Source organism: Syngnathus scovelli, chromosome 7 (assembly GCF_024217435.2).
Source record: "Syngnathus scovelli strain Florida chromosome 7, RoL_Ssco_1.2, whole genome shotgun sequence".
NCBI lineage: Eukaryota > Metazoa > Chordata > Actinopteri > Syngnathiformes > Syngnathidae > Syngnathus > Syngnathus scovelli.
In genome coordinates this window covers 2,911,892-2,929,029 of record NC_090853.1, presented here as the reverse complement: position 1 = coordinate 2,929,029, position 17,138 = coordinate 2,911,892, and the positions used below count along the sequence as shown (strand labels likewise).

The following is a 17,138-nucleotide window of genomic DNA, read 5'->3' as shown; positions in this document are numbered from 1 at the left end:
CGTTATCACCTAATTCGTGCAAATAAAGTGAGTGTTGGCACAAAGTATGCCGCTCCTCCAAAAAAGTACGATACATCACTCGAGTGTATCGTCTTTCTTTTCTAATAATACTTTTATATTTTGGAAGGGGGGGGGGAGCACAAGGTGAACTTTTGCTCTACTTTGGATCACGTTGCCGCCATCTCAACGTCTTCGCCCTGCGCTTGCTCATGCAGACATCTTGGCATGCCCGCGGGGATGAATCATGTTTCTGCAAGCATGCATAAAAAAAAAAGGAGGAGGGGGGGGGGCTGCGATTTGCGATAAATACTCAGATTCATAAATCAAGCATTTCCCCCGTTGCATTTTTTTGGCCTTGGGTCTTGACAGCAACAATGAGGCTGTGAACTGCACGCTGAGGAAGGGGCTCCATCGGGTCAAACGTGGGGCAAGCCACACTTCCAAACCACATTTTTTTGGGGGGCATAATGATTTCATTTCTCAAGGAGTCAGAGGGGACAGCTCAAAGGATGTGTGCACAAGTATTGTTCTCATGGAGATGCCATGTTTCTTTGCTAAGCTGCGATGGGTTAAAAAATAAATTGGAAGGCTTTTTCCATCCCTCTCACATACTTGAGCTATTGTTTCATACTGTAACCAATTTGTTATGGGACAAGTGATTAAATACATTATACAAAACGGCTGAAGTGAATTTGTGAATTCAGATGAGCAGCTGTATTTTTTTTGAAAATAGCTTTTAGAACACACATTGGTATTTTTCTTATTGATATTGTTACGAAAACAGCAACCAGATGGGTGAAGAAGTCAGCGAAAGGAAAAAGCCCTGATTAAAAAAATACTAGTGTTCTAGAAATACTCAGATTTGTATTGTTAGTCATAATTTAAACAATAATAAATTAAGTGAATAATGAAAATAGATGAATAAATATTGATAAAATCAATATGGAAGTTTTAGTTGTCTTTATTCTGCAACTTTTTATACAGGATCATATCATGGAATATTTATACATTGCCGCCCTCTAGCGGCCAAAACCAAGATAGCAATCTAAAGGCTATAGAGTCGAATCAAAAAGTGTGCAGGGTTCAATTTAAAATGGGATTTTATTCTTTTGGAAATGATGATACCAAATCTGAACGCACTTGTAGGTCAAATGTATAAAACAACTCAACTGGGCGAGTCCCAATCAATCATAAACGGGAAAAAAAAAGGGGAGTCTGATTCAAGACCAATTGTGTATTTGTTGTCTACTCCATGTCCAAGTCCTGCACGTCCACGGTGGACTCCCGTTTGAACCAGGGCAGAGGCAAAGGCACGTAGGGGTCGTACGTCCATCGTGGATAGATCCTCTTGTACAAGTTCATCAGCACCGTGTCTTGAGAGCGCAGCTGACTATCAAACACGCATTTCATGTGACCATGTGTTCCTGTTTAAAAAACAACAACATACGAGTTTAAAATACACAGTTCCTTTTTTTCACAAAAATGTATCTACAGCATGTTGCAGTGAAATTTTTTCTTACCTAAAGCTTCCTTAATATGGCCCCTCCGACCCCATTTAGTTCGCAGCTCCACAGGTTTGAACCACATGATGTCATCTAGCAAGCAAAGGAGACAAAAGGAAGTCGTACTCGGTTCGGCGCAGAAGTTAAAGTGAAGAAGGCTCACCTCTGTTGAAGAACATGTAACGGACGACGGCAGAGCGCCGGTTGATTTTGAACGGGTGCCCGCTCAGCACGATCCTCTTGAGCACAACGCGCTGAGGGTCACAACTGAGCAGGCTGCCGGTCGCCACCAGGTCCTGCACACCTATACAGACATAAATAAATAAAAGTAAAAAGTCTTAATATCACAATAAGTGACGTTTTAATTCTGTAATATTCCAGAGAATTGAAAAATTCTATTGATCTCACCATCATCTCTCTGTTTGAAGAGCAGGACTCCTGTTGGGGGGAAGGTGATGGGCGCGTACACGGACACCACAGAGGGGGTGTCGGGCAGGAGGAAGCGCTCCATCTTGTGTTTATCCGCTGAATAGCAACCACAGTTAATCCCTCAGTAGTAAGCTTGCACGGTCAGATCTTACCGTCCATCTTACCTGAAGTGTGTTGAGAGAAGATAGGCGAGGCCCTGAAGCGGCGAAAACCGCAGTGGAGCACTAGCTCTTCTTTGGATTTGATGGGATCTACGTTGCTGGGGTGTCTCCTGACCAAAAGGTGCATCACTGACATCTAAATATATTTATAAAAAAAATAAAAAAAGTTAGACTTGCTTTTAAAATGGACATTTTGCTTGAAACATGGAGGTGCACAGGGACCTTCTGTTCATGAGGGAGAAGAGACACCAGGACTAGCGGCTTGCCCGCCTGCACGCCTTCCATCACCGAGGAGGGCACGTCACACACGTGGAGCGTGACGTACCAGCCCACCTGCAACGGCAGAGTGTTAGGACAACGCTCTACAATGATCTAGAACAATATTCAAGCATACCATGGCGCCTTCCTCCTCTTCGGCGGCTTCGGCCAGGATGCGGCGGCGGGTACGCTCGAAGCTTTGGAATTGGAAGATGCGTGAATAGTCGTGGGGCAAGTTCTCCATGGGATCCCAGGGGGACGAGCGGAAACTTTTAAGGCCCCTGTAGCGCTGGAACCTGGAAAAAAAAATAAAAATAAAAATCAAGCACCCTAAATAGTACACATCCGAACCCACCTGATTTTGGCGGCCACGTCGAGAGGCGTGTCCACCTCGTCGGGGAACATCTCGTTGGCTCGCGCCTCGCGGTAACGTTTGAGCTCTTCCTCTTCGGCCGCCTCATCCACGTGTTCGTCGTAGCGCTGGTCGGCGCCGGCTCGCTCGGTGGAGCACAATTCTTCTTCCTCTTCCTCCTCTTCTCCATCATCATCGTCCTCTTCTGAGGGCAAGTCGGAACCTCCGTCCTGAACAAAGAGGAATTTTCTTCAGAATCAGGTGGTTTCTAACATTATATCGCCCAACATTCCTGTACGGAAAAAAAAACACCATGAAGAACCCCATTGTTACTCACACATTCTCGTGTGTGAACTTCAACATCAAACGATTTTTTTTCTTTTAAGCAAAGCTGGAAATAAATCATTTTGGGCCAAGTCTCCCCCTCCCTTATTGCTTAGTCCAGACAGGAAGTGAGTTGTGTGCGTCGAGCAGGAAGGCAGGAGGCTCCTCTCGGGACGACTGCTCCAAAGCGCTATTGTTGTGGGCTCGGGCCCACCGCGGCGGACGCTTCGATAAACAAACTAACAGCACCTCGTCAAAGCAAGGTGCACCGAGTATGAGTCACGTATGCACAGGAACACGCTAGCCACATTGCCACAACTTTAAAATGAGATTTTATTTTTTTAAATTGCAACTTTTTTTGTTGCTGTAATTATTCCAAATAAACCAGGAATACAATTTACCTGAGATTCATTGTCGGGTGCCTCCTCCATCATTTCGTCGTCGCAGTCATCGTCATCTTCGCTGCTTTCTTCATCCGGGTCATCGTTTTCGTCGTTATCCACAATCCACGCCGCTTGGTAGTCGGACGTTCCCTTTGGGACTTTCATCACGCGTTTGTTTTTTCTGGCCTCTAAAAGACACCAATTAAATTGTAATTATTTCTGTCAAACCGAGACTTGGTCCCATTTTGTACCTTCAGCCTCAAGCAGCTCTGATTCTGTAGGCCAAGTCTGCTCTCCATCCATCGGGTCCACCTCAGCCTCAGTCTGCAGGCTTTCCCTACAAGAGGGGTCGGCTTTCATCAGCACCCGCACAGGGGCATCTGCTTCACCACCATCCTGTAAAAGAACCCGCAAACATCAATTCATAAAAGTTCTTAGCAATCAGTTTTAATTTAAATCCTACCATCATGTCAACCGCCCCATCCTTGCCGGGCTTGCTTGCTCTGGGCGCAGTTGCGTTTAAGGGGAGTGGGTCCATCGGCGCGTCGATCTGGCTCAGCTGGAAATCTCCGTGTCCGCTGATGTGCACGAGCCTGTCCACTCGAAGAGGCCGCCCACGGACATACCCAGACACGCAAAGGGTGCCGAGACCGGCGGAGCCACTCGGCGTAAAAGCGACGTGTTGGGCCAGGAGATGGGAGCGTCTGGACCGGAAGCCCAGCTTTCGTTGTCTCTGCGTGCCCAAATGTCTGAGCAGAAGGGTGACGTCCTGCTCCGTGTCCAGAGAGAAGAGCCGAGCCTCGGGGAAGCGGATTTCTGTGACTTTGGACAGGGCCCTGCGGCAATCCACCTTCTTCTTTACGGGGAGGTCGGACACGCCCTGACACACAAGAGCTACCAGGGTGTGGATTTTGATGACATAGATTATCAATAAACCTTAATAATATACAGATTAAGATGTGATAAGGGTTGATCTTACCATAGCTAGGGAGACCCTGGGCAAAGAGACAGGAGAGACAATAGTCTCCATAGCTGTCCCAGCCTTCAGCAGAGTCCAGCACAAACATAAGGCTATCCGCCATTTTTGCTACGTCAAGCAGTGAATGCATGTCATCTGGATAGAAAGAAAACAAATTTGTTTTTGTAGGAGGGCGGCGTGGCCGAAGATTCTAACACACAACCACCCATCCTTACCTGTGTTGGTTCTGAGAAAGGTAAATCTTTGTTTAAACCGAGACACAACCAGTCCAAAACTGTCACTGGCGCCGCTGACAGAGTGCTCCTGGTGTACGACGCCGCCGGCGCCCTCTTGACGAAGCAATTTGGTTACAGCGCCGGCATCGACTGCTGCGTGAAGAGACACCACGGCCACCAGAATAGGAGGACCATCTCTGCTGCCTAAACGCCGCTTCTCTGTTAGGACCTAGGAGGATAAAGAATATATGCATGGGAGTTTTGTAGTATTGGGGATGTGGACCTCTAAATGCAGCCTCATTGATTAGCATTTAAATCAATACCATATCTCTCTTGTTCTTGCGTAGTTGATTAGCTTTGTTCTTTCTGTCAATCTTTCGCTGCTCTTTTCTCTGTTTTTTCGTGAGGGCTATCACCGACACCCTTCCTGCAAGAGATCGTTTAGATAAAGTGGGGAAAAAACACAACACGGATGTGAAATATTCAAATTGTGTGCATTTTAAATCAATGTACACAATCACATTAGCATGTCCACTGACATTTATATCCTGGTAAAAGCACATTTGTTCAACTAGAGATGTAAACACGTGTGTTTGGTTAGCCGCCACAACACAGGTTAATGCAAGCTAGCCCGTGTTCTATTCAAAACAAAACACTCACCTTTATTTTCTCTCTCAATTTCGCCTTTTGTCCGATGCTTGCCATGTTTATGACCTTTGTTTTTCTGTTTATAGACACCTGGTCTATGGCCTTGTTGTTTTTCCCCTTGCGCGACCATTTTTCGACATGTGGGCCGGGACAATCGGTCGACTTCCGCACTCGTGACGTAGGGTCATGACGGACGATTTGCGTCCCGACTTCCGGGATATATTTTCAAAATAAAATGCTCAATGGTACTCCTTCAAAATAAAAGCTTCGGTAGTAAATAAGAATACATATGTTGCCGCCTAACTGATCTTTCTTCCACAAAGGCATTTAAAATTGAATGCGTTTTTAACATGATCCAAAGAAGCCCTTTAATGAGGTGAGTTCTGTAACAAAATAGCAATTAAACCATACATTGCCATTTGTCACATTAAATTGGGAATCAGACAATAATAATATATAATAATAAATAATATGATGATAATAAACACTAAAGTGCAGATGTTATGATCATAACAATAAGTGATAATTGGTTGGATCTTATTCAGACTGCTACAGAGTCTTCTTCCAAACAATATTATATGACACATCAAGCAACTGAATGCAAAAATAGCATGCACAGCCCTAAGGGAAGAATGTCATGGCTTTGTCTTCTGATGAAAGATTGGAATTGGAAGTTGTCTGTGTGGGAAGCCAGTTATTGGGGGAAGTCCATTGTTGAGGATGATTCTAATCTGATTCAAACCTGATGATCCTTCTCAGATAGTACAAGCTTGCCACAAAAAATAAAATTGCAGATGGTACTTTTGTAACTAGAATTACAGGTCATTGCAATATTCAGTAACACTTCCAATAAATAATAATAATTAAAAAAAGATTGCTCAAGGGCAGGGAAATAATATTGTCGAAGGAAAAGTTCTTTTGCTGTAGGATATTTCCACAGACAAAATGTCCGCCTACAGACACTACTGGGCACCCTCCTTGCGATTAAGCGAGTCAACAAACCCGAGAAAGAATAATCTTCAATACCAGAGAATCCATTATTTCAGTGTTCCCTCAAAAAAACAAGGAAATTATCAGAACAGGATGCGGCGCATATGGAGATAGACAACCGCAGTGGCATAGTATTCTGAAATTGGTCAACAATTCCTCCATCTGTGCCCAACATGGGCTGATACACACCAAGTTTTAATTCAGGACTACACCAGTCACAATGATACTGCAACAATTTTATTGCAAATATTCATATTGGTCCAGATCAATGAATTGATGCACCAGGAAACTCCTGGAGATACAGCCAGGGGCGTCGCTAGGTTTTATGAGTGCGGGGGCTTAGCCTCCATGAGAGAATGCTGAAGGGTGTGTGTAATCAATTTTTTTTTTCTGCCAAAAGTCAGCAACCGCCTAAAAAAACCCATAAGGTCAGACTCAGGCCCGACTTACGCAACCCTTCATGTCCAACCTTTGGTGTAAAATAAAGGTCAGAATGGGATCTTTGATTTCACTTGTCAGATATATTGGATGGAGAAACGGGTCGATAAAATTGGCATTAAAGAAAAACAAAAAAAGGTAGTGTATGAAGTGTTATTGGCCTGGAATGTCTCCACCTCCTCGTGTTTGTGGGTCAGAGAGAGTTGAGTGCAACAGGCAGGGCGGAACTGCTCGAGTGCGTCGAAGCCAGGCGGACGCTCGGATCTGACTTGAGTTGGTTTCATCCAAGTCGAAGTTAACCACGCTGACGTGCTCGGCCTTTTTCTGACGTAACTCGAGCGCACCTCGGATATTATCGTGGCTCGTTTAAAAGGCCGTTTTGGGCACCGTTTGAACTTCACTGACGTTATTGCCCTCAACTTGTTTTTTTTTTTTTTCTTTTGACGACAAGGGAGGCGGCGGAGGCAGTACTCGGCAGCCATCTTTGGACCTGCCTTGCCTGGGAGTGGGATTCGACCATTCTGGCAACCCAAGTCACTTCTAAGGGTGTGTATGCTCTTTTCTTGATTTTTTTTTTTTCTTTCGTCATATTTTTTTGTAACCGAAATCAACTCCGTCGTCTTCCTGTGTCCATCGAGTGACAGCCGAGAGAACCGCAAGAATCCGACACGCTAATTCGGCCACAGGGCCAAGGAATGAGAAAGAAAGGAACACGTAGTTTTTTGTGTTAGTGTTTTGAATTTAACGACATTTCTACAGCACCGCCTGAGAGCTGGCCTGTCACAGGAGGGTGAGTTCGGAGCTAACGTGGCTAAGCTAACGTAGCAAACATCCCTTTAGCTTAGCCCCCGAATATCTCTTATCGCTACCAAACGAACTCGAAGTCAATGTTTGTTCCTTTCATTTCACAATCGCCGAACGACACGCTCGGGTTTGAACACTACGCGCATTGTTGGGCTTGTTTTATCATATGACACGTAACTTAATCTCGCTAACGTCAAGTTCGGTGCTAACATCATAGCCAACGCTGGGCTAGTTAGTTGTCGGGGATCTGATCAAACCACATTATTTGAAACGCTTTGCAACACAGATAAGTGGGTTTATTTATTTTCCCCGGAGAGTCTGTCGTAGAAAAGTGACAAGGATAAGATAATCTCTAAAGCTACTTGTGTTGCAACTTCACCGGTTAGGGGGGGGTACTCACTAACCACAGGTATAATCTCGTTTGGCTGGCGATAATTGCTGGTCAAAGTGGGCTACTCAGTTAGCATTATCTCGCCTATAACTGCGACATATGTGTGTCGTAACGTAATGAATGTTTCCACATACCGCGAAACTATATAAGCTTTTGATATCCAAGTTGTGTGTCAAAAGGAAATGACTAATCTATTTAATCATATGTTTACCAAAAGTGTGTTCTGCCACTTGATAAGCGTGAGCCAAAAGTCTGAGGAATCAACTCAACCGCAATACGTAAAATATTGCCATTGGATCTACATATATAAATAAATGACAATACGACACTGCCATTTTTCCGACGTGCGCTCACTCACGTCACCGACTGCATTTTACATTTATTTTCAGACACCGCTAATTCCTTTTAAGGTCTAATACGGAGATACTAATTGCCCTATAGCTATGTGAACAGGAAGTGGTGAGAAACCCTCCAGCTCAGTCGCCTCGTCCTGCCGCATTCTTGCGCGAGTGCGTGCTGCTGCGCGAAAAGGTGACACGCGTGAAGAAGGTATGAGTGGTCGGCGTTCACGCGTGTCGACCGTGAATGTTGTCACGTATTGTGGTACTAAAGCTCCATGACGATTGTTGTGGTGGAAAAATGGCAATAAAGAGGGCCTCAGGCCTCCATATGCATTTTTTTACATAATATAAACCACTTACAGGTGTCTTAATAACACGTCCGTGCCATGCTTTCTTTAAGAATTCCGGAAAATTATAGGGTAGTTTTCGGGGTGGAGCTTTGGATTTGGTGAGCCAGCCTTCATAATGGCAGGCATCATCTTGGTCTTCTTGGATGTTGAGGGTTCATGGCGACCGGCTTCTACTAGCTCGAACCGCGGCAGAGACGAGAAGTCAATTTTGCCGCTCAATTTGTTTGGAGTCGCGACTTGTTTAGTGTTAGAAGACGATAGCCTGATCTGAGGCGCTAGTTGTCCCAGGCAGGCGAAGAAAAAGTCTTGTGACTCCCGCCTCGACTTTGCATCTGCTAGCAGCTGATCATCTGAGCGGGCCTTGGCGATTTTTTTTTTTTACACTCGACATCTGTATGGCAGTTGCAAGAGACGGCATAAATAGCCCCCCCCTGCATGTGACGATACACAACAAAAAAAAAAAAATAGACTAGGCCGTGGTAGCTTTGAGGACATGTTTTCTAGGAGCGTACAGGTTTGACGAGAAGTTCCATCACTGGAATGCTTTGTCTCAGCCAGGCATCTGACAAGTGAGGCAGTGTGTTGTCACCTCGGGACCTTTTGTCAGGGGGTGACATCGCTCTGTCCGCATACCACTGGCGGCGGTGTGAGGTGAGGGTTTTCAGGACACAGCCCTCCTGATCTCATGACTAGAGTTGTCACCATGGCAACCCACTTATCTTGCGCTAGGGTGTCGTCCAATCCCAAACTTAAGACATCGTTCCTATTACGCGCTTGAAATGAAATCTGAAATCTGAACTCCTCTCACAGAAAGGTAAAAAATGTTACGACCACCTCAGATGTGGAGTGGTCCCCCCCCCCCTCCTGAAAATTTAAACAAAATTTGGCAGCTGACAGAATTTTTTTAAATGGAATTACAATGTGTATTTTTTTTTTTTTTCCTTTGCTTTCAGTGGTGACCACACATATGAGGCGACTGTCCTGCAAATGAGCCGTCGGTGGGGGCTTTTTAGTCGCTGTCGCAGACCCGGATAGTTCGGCGGCAGCGGCATCAACCCCACCCCCCACCCACCCCCAACCCCACCCCCGACTACCACCTCCCCACTATGCCCAACAGCAGTCGGACGGGGAGCCTAAAGGACCCCGAAATTGCCGAGCTCTTCTTTAAGGAAGATCCGGAGAAGCTCTTTTCGGACCTACGCGAAATCGGACATGGCAGCTTTGGCGCTGTATATTTTGTGAGTATATATAAAAATAAAGAAAAAGTCCGGTTCAAGCAAAGACGTGGAAAAAGAAGCTCATGACGTACTTGCATGACAAATGTTTAGAAGTGATGACATCAGTGTCCTGCTCGCTTTGTCATTCAGGCACAAGATGTGCGAACAAATGAGGTGGTGGCCATCAAGAAGATGTCCTACAGCGGAAAGCAGTCCAGCGAGGTTGGACTCCTGAGAGTTCTTAGCGTAGTGATTAGGTGTTGGTTATTTTTTCCCCCCTCTGACTTACTTTCCCTCTGCATGCTCCTCAGAAATGGCAAGACATAATCAAGGAGGTGAAATTCCTGCAGAGGATACAACACCCAAACAGCATCGAGTACAAAGGATGCTTTCTGCGAGAACACACGGCTTGGGTGAGAAGATGTTCCAACTCTGCTGGACCCTTGGAAGCCTTTAATGAGACACTTAATACACCCTTTTGACTTTATTTTGTGTATTATTTCAGCTGGTGATGGAGTATTGTCTAGGCTCTGCTTCAGATCTGTTAGAGGGTGAGTGAAAGTTGAGCAATTTTCACATGAATCCCTGAACCCCCCCCTCACCCCCACCCCTTCTGGATTTGCATGTCGGTTATTTTCTTTTTTTTCCTCCAGTGCACAAGAAGCCCCTGCAAGAGGTGGAAATCGCCGCAATTACACACGGTGCTCTTCAAGGTTTGGCCTATCTTCACTCCCACAACATGATTCACCGGTGAGTGTTCATCAGGAGCGCGTGTTGCAAGCGCCGACGGCCTCGGGCTTTCTGTTTTCTGTGCAGAGTTGTTATCACGCACTCATTCCCGCCCCCCCCCGACCCCCCTCCCCTCCCGCTCGTGTGTGTTTGACAGAGATATCAAGGCAGGAAACATCTTGCTGACAGAGCCAGGCCAGGTGAAACTCGCTGATTTCGGCTCGGCCTCCATCGCCTGTCCTGCCAACTCCTTTGTTGGGACGCCATATTGGTAAGCCCAATGACGCGAGCTTTTGAACGCCGTTTTTTGTAAACGCAGTCATCGCTGATATGTGTTTTTTTATTTTAGGATGGCCCCAGAGGTGATCTTGGCTATGGATGAGGGCCAATACGACGGCAAGGTGGATATTTGGTCTTTGGGAATAACCTGCATTGAATTAGGTAAAGTCATGATTTTATTTTATTTTTTCAAATCTGAGAGCTGTTCTGATTTAGCCTGACTTGTGTGTTTTGTTTGTAGCTGAGAGGAAGCCGCCACTGTTCAATATGAATGCAATGAGTGCCTTATATCACATAGCGCAGAATGAGAGCCCCATGCTGCTGTCCAGCGAATGGTGAGCAGCAGCCGCATTTCTCTTCCACGTTCAGCACCCCGGAACTGACCGTTTCTTTTTTTTTTTTTAGGACGGATTATTTCAGAAACTTTGTAGATTCTTGCCTACAGAAATGTCCCCAAGATAGGCCCACGTCCGAGGAGCTCTTAAAGGTCAGCACAAAAGAAAGTCAGGAAAAATCAATATTCCGAAAAGTTGAACACAATGCGTTTCTGTCCTCAGCACGCGTTCGTCCAGCGTGAACGCCCCGAATCGGTTCTGCTGGACCTCATCAATCGGACGAAAGATGCAGTGAGGGAGCTGGATAATTTGCAGTATCGTAAAATGAAGAAGCTCTTGTTTCACGAAGCCCACAACGGCCCCGCAACCGAAGCCGCGGACGAGGAGGAGGTCCGTCGAGCTCGGCGTCCTTTTCCGTCGCTGTCATTGGAATATATAGCGTGTTTGTTTTTTGACACCGTACACGTCGGGCTATTTTTAGGAGCCGGAACACAGCGTGGGCAGAACGGGCACGGTGAACAGTGTGGGCAGCAACCAGTCCATTCCCAGTATGTCCATCAGCGCCAGCTCCCAGAGCAGCTCCGTCAACAGCCTGACAGACGCCGGAGATGACAAAAGCGAGGTGGACATGGAGGGGGACCACACGGTCATGTCCAACAGCTCCGTCAAACACGTCAAACCGGTAAAACCGTTATTTTGTGCTTTTTCCAGAGTTCTTGGAAATCCATTTTTTCAAAAATATTTTCTGGCTATTATGTCCAAAATGTAATCTACAAATAATTGTCGTGCTTAACTTTCAGGAGAAAGGAGCGCACAAGAAAGATTCTGAACCTCACGCTCGGTCATCTGAACCTCAATCCCAGCCCGCCAACGCCCCGCGGCCCAAACGCAACCGTGAACATTTTGCGACCATTCGCACAGCCTCAGTGGTAAATGACCTGTCCTTTGTCGTATTTGGCGAGCCAGCACCACTACAAAAAATGTTCTTCCGCCATGTTCACCAGCTCACCCGGCAGATCAAGGAGCACGAGCAGGACTCTGAATTACGAGAGCAGATCTTGGGGTACAAGCGTATGCGGCGGCAGCACCAGAAACAGTTGATGGCGCTGGAGAACAAGCTGAAGGCGGAGATGGACGAGCATCGACTGCGCCTGGATAAGGAGCTGGAGAACCAGAGGAACAGCTTCGCTCAGGAGATGGAGAAGCTCATCAAGAAGCACCAAGGCTCCATGGAGAAGGATGTATGTCTTGTTTTGCAAAACATCAGCTTTTTTTTTTTTTCCCCCTGCCAACTAACGCGTTTTGCTTTCCAATAGACAAAAACGTTCAGCAACGACGAGAAGAAATTCCACCAACACATCCAGAGCCAGCAGAAGAAGGAACTGAACAGTTTCCTCGAATCACAGAAGCGGGAGTACAAACTTCGCAAGGAACAACTGAAAGAGGTAGTGAATCCACCCTTGTCGTCTTAGTTAGCCGAATACTATTTCCGTTTTACACACATTATTATTGCAGTGGTTTACGTTATAGTAAAACGAGGTGAAGAGCACAAACAAACCTCTCACGCCGTTTCCTCCTGAACACAGGAGCTGAACGAAAACCAGTCGACGCCCAAGAAGGAAAAGCAGGAGTGGTTATCCAAGCAGAAAGAGAACTTCCAACACTTCCAAGCCGAAGAGGAGGCCAACCTGCAGCGCCGACAAAGGCAGTATTTGGAATTGGAGTCCCGCAGGTTCAAACGGAGGATTTTGATCGCTCGCCACAACATCGAGCAGGATTTAGTGCGCGAGGTTAGGAATGACACGATTTTATCCCACGCTCGATTTGTCTTTATGTCGTTACCGATCGTTTTCCTCGGTGCCCGCAACCAGGAGCTGAACAAACGACAGACCCAGAAGGACCTGGAGCACGCCATGCTCCTACGGCACCACGAGTCCATGCAAGAGTTGGAGTTCCGCCAGCTCAACACCATCCAGAGGACGCGGGGCGAGCTCATCCGACTGCAGCACCAGACGGAGCTCACCAACCAGCAGGAGTACAACAAGAGGCGGGAGAGGGAGCTGAGACGCAAGCACGTTATGGAGGTCCGCCAGCAGCCCAAGAGCCTCAAGGTATTTCAAATTTTGCTCAAGTATCAGAAATTTTGGCTCACTGAACAAAGCCTGTAAAATGCTAATTGTGTTTATTTTCATATTTAATAAAATCCGATCCATTTCGATTTGGGGAAAAATGACCTCCTGGAACTAATGAGGTTCATGATCAGAGGTTCAGTCATAAATTCTTCTTTGACAGTCCAAAGAGCTACAGATCAAGAAGCAATTCCAGGACACCTGCAAGATCCAGACCCGGCAGTACAAAGCGCTGAGGAATCACCTGCTGGAGACCACACCAAAGTCCGAGCACAAGGCCGTGCTCAAGCGCCTGAAGCAGGAGCAGCACCGCAAACTCGCCATCTTGGCCGAGCAGTACGACCACTCCATCAACGAGATGTTGTCCACTCAGGCGGTGAGTAATAGCAATACGTCGGGGGAAAAAAAAAAAACTTCATCACATGACCATTTGCGTGGTATTTATTCATTTATTTGAAATGATTTCTCAATCCCCCAGCTTCGGCTGGATGAGACTCAAGAGTCCCAGGGCCAGGGCCTTCGCATGCAGCTTCAGCAGGAGCTGGAGCTTCTCAACGCCTATCAGAGCAAGATCAAGATGCAGACGGACGCGCAGCACGAGCGCGAGAGAAAAGATCTGGAACAGAGGGTGTCGCTACGCAGAGCGCTGCTGGAGCAAAAGGTTTGTTCTGTCAAACTCGTCATAATAATTCCCATAAATTGTAAAACACAGATGATAGAGGACTGAAATATTCAGTCATCTTTATATAATCTCCAACAAAAGAACAGATGTGGGCTGCCGCCAAGCGGCCAAAAGTGGAATTACATCTGAGAGTAAAGTCTGAACTCGCTAATGGAATCTAGGGGTCACTGTAATATAATTTTTTTTTTTTTTTTTTTTTTTTTCAACAGTTGCATTTGACCACTTGTTGCCTTTCAGATCGAGGAGGAGGTGGTGTCCTTGCAGAACAATCGCTCAGAGCGAATCCGCAGCCTGCTGGAGCGTCAAGCGCGAGAAGTGGAGGCCTTCGACTCTGAGAGCATGCGCCTGGGCTTCAGCAACATGGTGCTATCCAATTCCCCGGAGTCCCTCGGCCACAGCTTTCCCGGATCGCCGTCAAGTTGGAGTGTCCATCTTCAGCAGCAGCAGCCGCCGTCGTCAGGAAGCTTTCACGGGTCACACTGGAGCGGCGGCAGCTCGGGCGCGGGGGGTTCGAGCCGCCAAGGCAGCCATCGCCATTATCACTCCAGTCCCGGTGGGCCACCTACGCCGCAGAGCTGGGGTCAAGGCGTCCAAGTAGGAGGGGCTCCGCAGCCATGGGGTCACCCGTCAGCCGCGTCGCTCGTGTCCCGCACTGGCGCCGTGGTGCAAAACAGCCCCCAAGGAATGGGGAGGACACCGCCCGGGGGCCACGGCGAGCAGGGCATGAGCAGGAGTACCAGCGTCACCTCGCAAATATCCAACGGGTCCCACCTGTCCTACACATAAGTCCTCGGGTTGCTCAGCTGGCGCACGTGTCAAGTGCAACCAAACGCAGCAGCCAAGAAATCTCCCCCCCCTGCTTCCTCCCTCCCTCCCTCCCTTCATTTTTTTTCTACTGTGCGCACCCACACGTGGATGTGTGGTTGAATCAATGTTGCTCAGGTCAAATGGTCTGCAAATAGCCGCAGCCCCACCCCCCCACCCCTCACATCCTTTAGGTTTATGACGTCAGCACATTTTTACTGATACCCGCTAACTTTTTTTTTTTTTTTAATTGTCCTTCACGGCTCCCATTTTGCACATGAAAACACTGTTGAAAGATCACCATATATTCAAATATTACACCCCCACCCCTACCCCCCACGGCCCGTACTGATTGCGCTTCGAGACAGTGTCGTAATGCCAGCCTGCTGCGATGGCCATCGGGATCCATTTTAGACCGCCGCCAGCCAAAAGTCACAACCCCAAAAAAAAAAGCATTATTTTTTTTTTCCCTCCCTCGGGTTCAAGGCCGCAAGCTTGATGACGGTGCCTTTTTCAAACATTAGGTCTTATATGTTCAGAGTCTGCTAAATCCCCAATGGGTCACTTTCACGCTTAACCGTATAACCCCTCCCCATTTCAAGGAAGTTCTCGTGTTTATAAGTTCTTATGGGTGATGTTAAAATAGACTCCGCCATATGTGTAAAATGTAAGAACCCCGGTGGAAACGTTTGTAGAGTGTGGGTGCGTGTTTGAGCATTCTTAGGATCCTTCTTATTTCCACAAGTTCCAATTATATTCAGAAGTTCACGCCGTAGTGATGTGCCGAGTAGTCTTAAAAAGAAACTGTGAGAAGTGGAGAGGAATGTGTAAATAGTGCTTTTTTTTTTTTTTTTTTTTAATCTTTTAGAGCAGTGGTACTCTTTTGAGGTGACATATCAGTGTCCACAGTGACACACTTACCTTCAAAAACAATCAAAATCAGATCGTGATTTTTTTATCAGTGCCTTTTTTTTAGAGGAAAAAAAAACTGCTGCCTTTTCAAAGCACTTTATGCTAAATGCAAGATTTTTTTTTTTAAAGTAAATATTTGATTTATTTTGGTGAAAGCACCTGAGCGTTGTCGGAGGGATGCGGCGGAGCCCACGGCAAGCCTGGCGCATGTCGGTTGAAAGCCGCCGCGTCGGCTGAACCGTGTGGAGCCGAATTTGGAGTTGTGGCTTTGTTGGTTGAGCAACTTGGTGGGATTGTTTAAAAGCCATGACCATGACAGCAGGCTGGGTGCCACGGCGACAACGCAAAAGGTGCGACAACACGTCGCCGCTGACTGAATCCAGCACACGCGTGTGCGTTTGTGAGGGAACACGCAAGTATGAACAAATGTGGCGTCGAAGCACTTAGCTGTTTATTTTACACGTTGCAGGAGCAGCCTGCATTGCGTGACAAAACTGTTAGAGGGGCTGTTAATTTTTTTTTTTTTTTTTTGTGGGCCACATTGTAATCACTAAGTGGAAAATACAAATTTTTTGTTTCACTTAGCAAGAATGGTGAGTTCTAATTTACAATGTCGGTGTGCTTCAACTGTGATGGACGCATCTTGGAAGCAAATTGTTCGTTTTAAATAATTTGCTTTTTTTTTCCTGAAATAAATATTTTTCATGTTAATAAATGCATAATGAGAACAGGATAAATGTGTAAAAATTCAAAACAAAGTTGACAACAAGAAAAGTGCTAAAACAGGGTGTTGCTCGGTGACGGGACCAAAGCCAAAAGATCTGAAACAGGAAGTGTGTGGTCAAGAATTTCATCAAACGTTTGACATCGAATTTAAAAACTTATTCCATGCAATATAATATCCAAAAACTACGCAATGTGATTTCCCTATTTTTAAGATTTGACCTTTGATAGAAATTAACCCCCAAAATTATACATTTTAATTTGTGTGCAACAATTATTATTTCCCCCCCCCCCCCAAGTGTTCAACTATTGTCCAATTTGTGTTAAGTCTGTTAAAATTAAAATATTCGTGCCAAAATCACATTAAACCAATTAGATCCAATTTGCTTTAGTGGGGAGGGCCACCATAAAAAATGCATGGCCTTTGACCCCATGTGCTTTAAAGCACTTGACTTGGACATCATGTTAAGCAAATTAATCCACCTTGTTGCCAATCCAAGCACCGGTAACTACCGCCATGTTTTAAACTACCATGACAACTTTCTGTCATACAAAGTTTGGAGAAAAACGAATTACTCTTAACCATCCATTTTCTACAGCAGAACCTCACCGACCCCATGCCAACTTTCACTTTTGTTGTCACTGTCAATGTTTCTGTGTGATTGGATGGTTATCAATATCCCATCGCTCCACCAACCTGGATGTGTTTTTGATTTTGTCTTTTTCCTTTTGGGGGGGCGGGGGGGGGGGGGGGGGGGGGGTC

General features: G+C 46.3%; 2 protein-coding genes across 3 annotated transcripts; one reads left to right on the top strand and one right to left on the bottom strand.

Moving 5' to 3' along the window:
* Positions 1-945: 945 nt before the first annotated feature.
* Positions 946-5,440, bottom strand: tsr1 (TSR1 ribosome maturation factor). Its single transcript, XM_049725277.2, has 15 exons — positions 5,264-5,440; positions 4,927-5,030; positions 4,604-4,832; positions 4,389-4,523; positions 3,873-4,303; positions 3,661-3,805; positions 3,428-3,597; positions 2,706-2,932; positions 2,487-2,646; positions 2,315-2,425; positions 2,096-2,228; positions 1,911-2,027; positions 1,666-1,806; positions 1,521-1,595; positions 946-1,424 (listed from the first exon to the last, which is right to left on the bottom strand). Exons 1-15 carry the CDS (start codon positions 5,379-5,381, stop codon positions 1,246-1,248), a joined length of 2,475 nt encoding a protein of 824 aa, XP_049581234.1. The 5' UTR covers positions 5,382-5,440; the 3' UTR covers positions 946-1,245.
* Positions 5,441-6,891: 1,451 nt separating this feature from the next.
* On the top strand, positions 6,892-16,591 carry taok1a (TAO kinase 1a). Of its 2 annotated transcripts, none has more exons than XM_049725274.2 (20): positions 6,892-7,225; positions 9,519-9,803; positions 9,933-10,004; positions 10,094-10,195; positions 10,288-10,333; positions 10,436-10,532; positions 10,669-10,782; positions 10,861-10,952; positions 11,032-11,125; positions 11,196-11,277; positions 11,348-11,515; positions 11,607-11,807; positions 11,926-12,054; positions 12,130-12,366; positions 12,442-12,570; positions 12,712-12,915; positions 12,997-13,236; positions 13,418-13,630; positions 13,733-13,915; positions 14,174-16,591. In XM_049725274.2, the coding sequence occupies exons 2-20, from the start codon at positions 9,672-9,674 to the stop codon at positions 14,720-14,722; spliced, it is 3,084 nt and encodes a 1,027-aa protein (XP_049581231.1). In that variant the 5' UTR covers positions 6,892-7,225; positions 9,519-9,671; the 3' UTR covers positions 14,723-16,591. The 2 variants fall into 2 exon arrangements, with proteins under 2 accessions (XP_049581231.1, XP_049581232.1); XM_049725275.2 differs by lacking the exon at positions 6,892-7,225 and adding an exon at positions 7,254-7,469.
* Positions 16,592-17,138: the final 547 nt, after the last annotated feature.

Excerpts from the sequence above, each read along its gene's own strand:
- tsr1 (XM_049725277.2), bottom strand. The coding sequence starts at position 5,381 with ATGGTCGCGCAAGGGGAAAAACAACAAGGCCATAGACCAGGTGTCTAT. Across the intron at positions 5,031-5,263 it reads AATTGAGAGAGAAAATAAAG|GAAGGGTGTCGGTGATAGCC; the intron begins GTGAGTGTTTTG and ends GATCTCTTGCAG. Across the intron at positions 1,425-1,520 it reads CCATATTAAGGAAGCTTTAG|GAACACATGGTCACATGAAA; the intron begins GTAAGAAAAAAT and ends TTTTTTAAACAG.
- taok1a (XM_049725274.2), top strand. The coding sequence starts at position 9,672 with ATGCCCAACAGCAGTCGGACGGGGAGCCTAAAGGACCCCGAAATTGCC. Across the intron at positions 11,278-11,347 it reads CGTCCGAGGAGCTCTTAAAG|CACGCGTTCGTCCAGCGTGA; the intron begins GTCAGCACAAAA and ends TTCTGTCCTCAG. Across the intron at positions 13,631-13,732 it reads AGATGTTGTCCACTCAGGCG|CTTCGGCTGGATGAGACTCA; the intron begins GTGAGTAATAGC and ends TCAATCCCCCAG.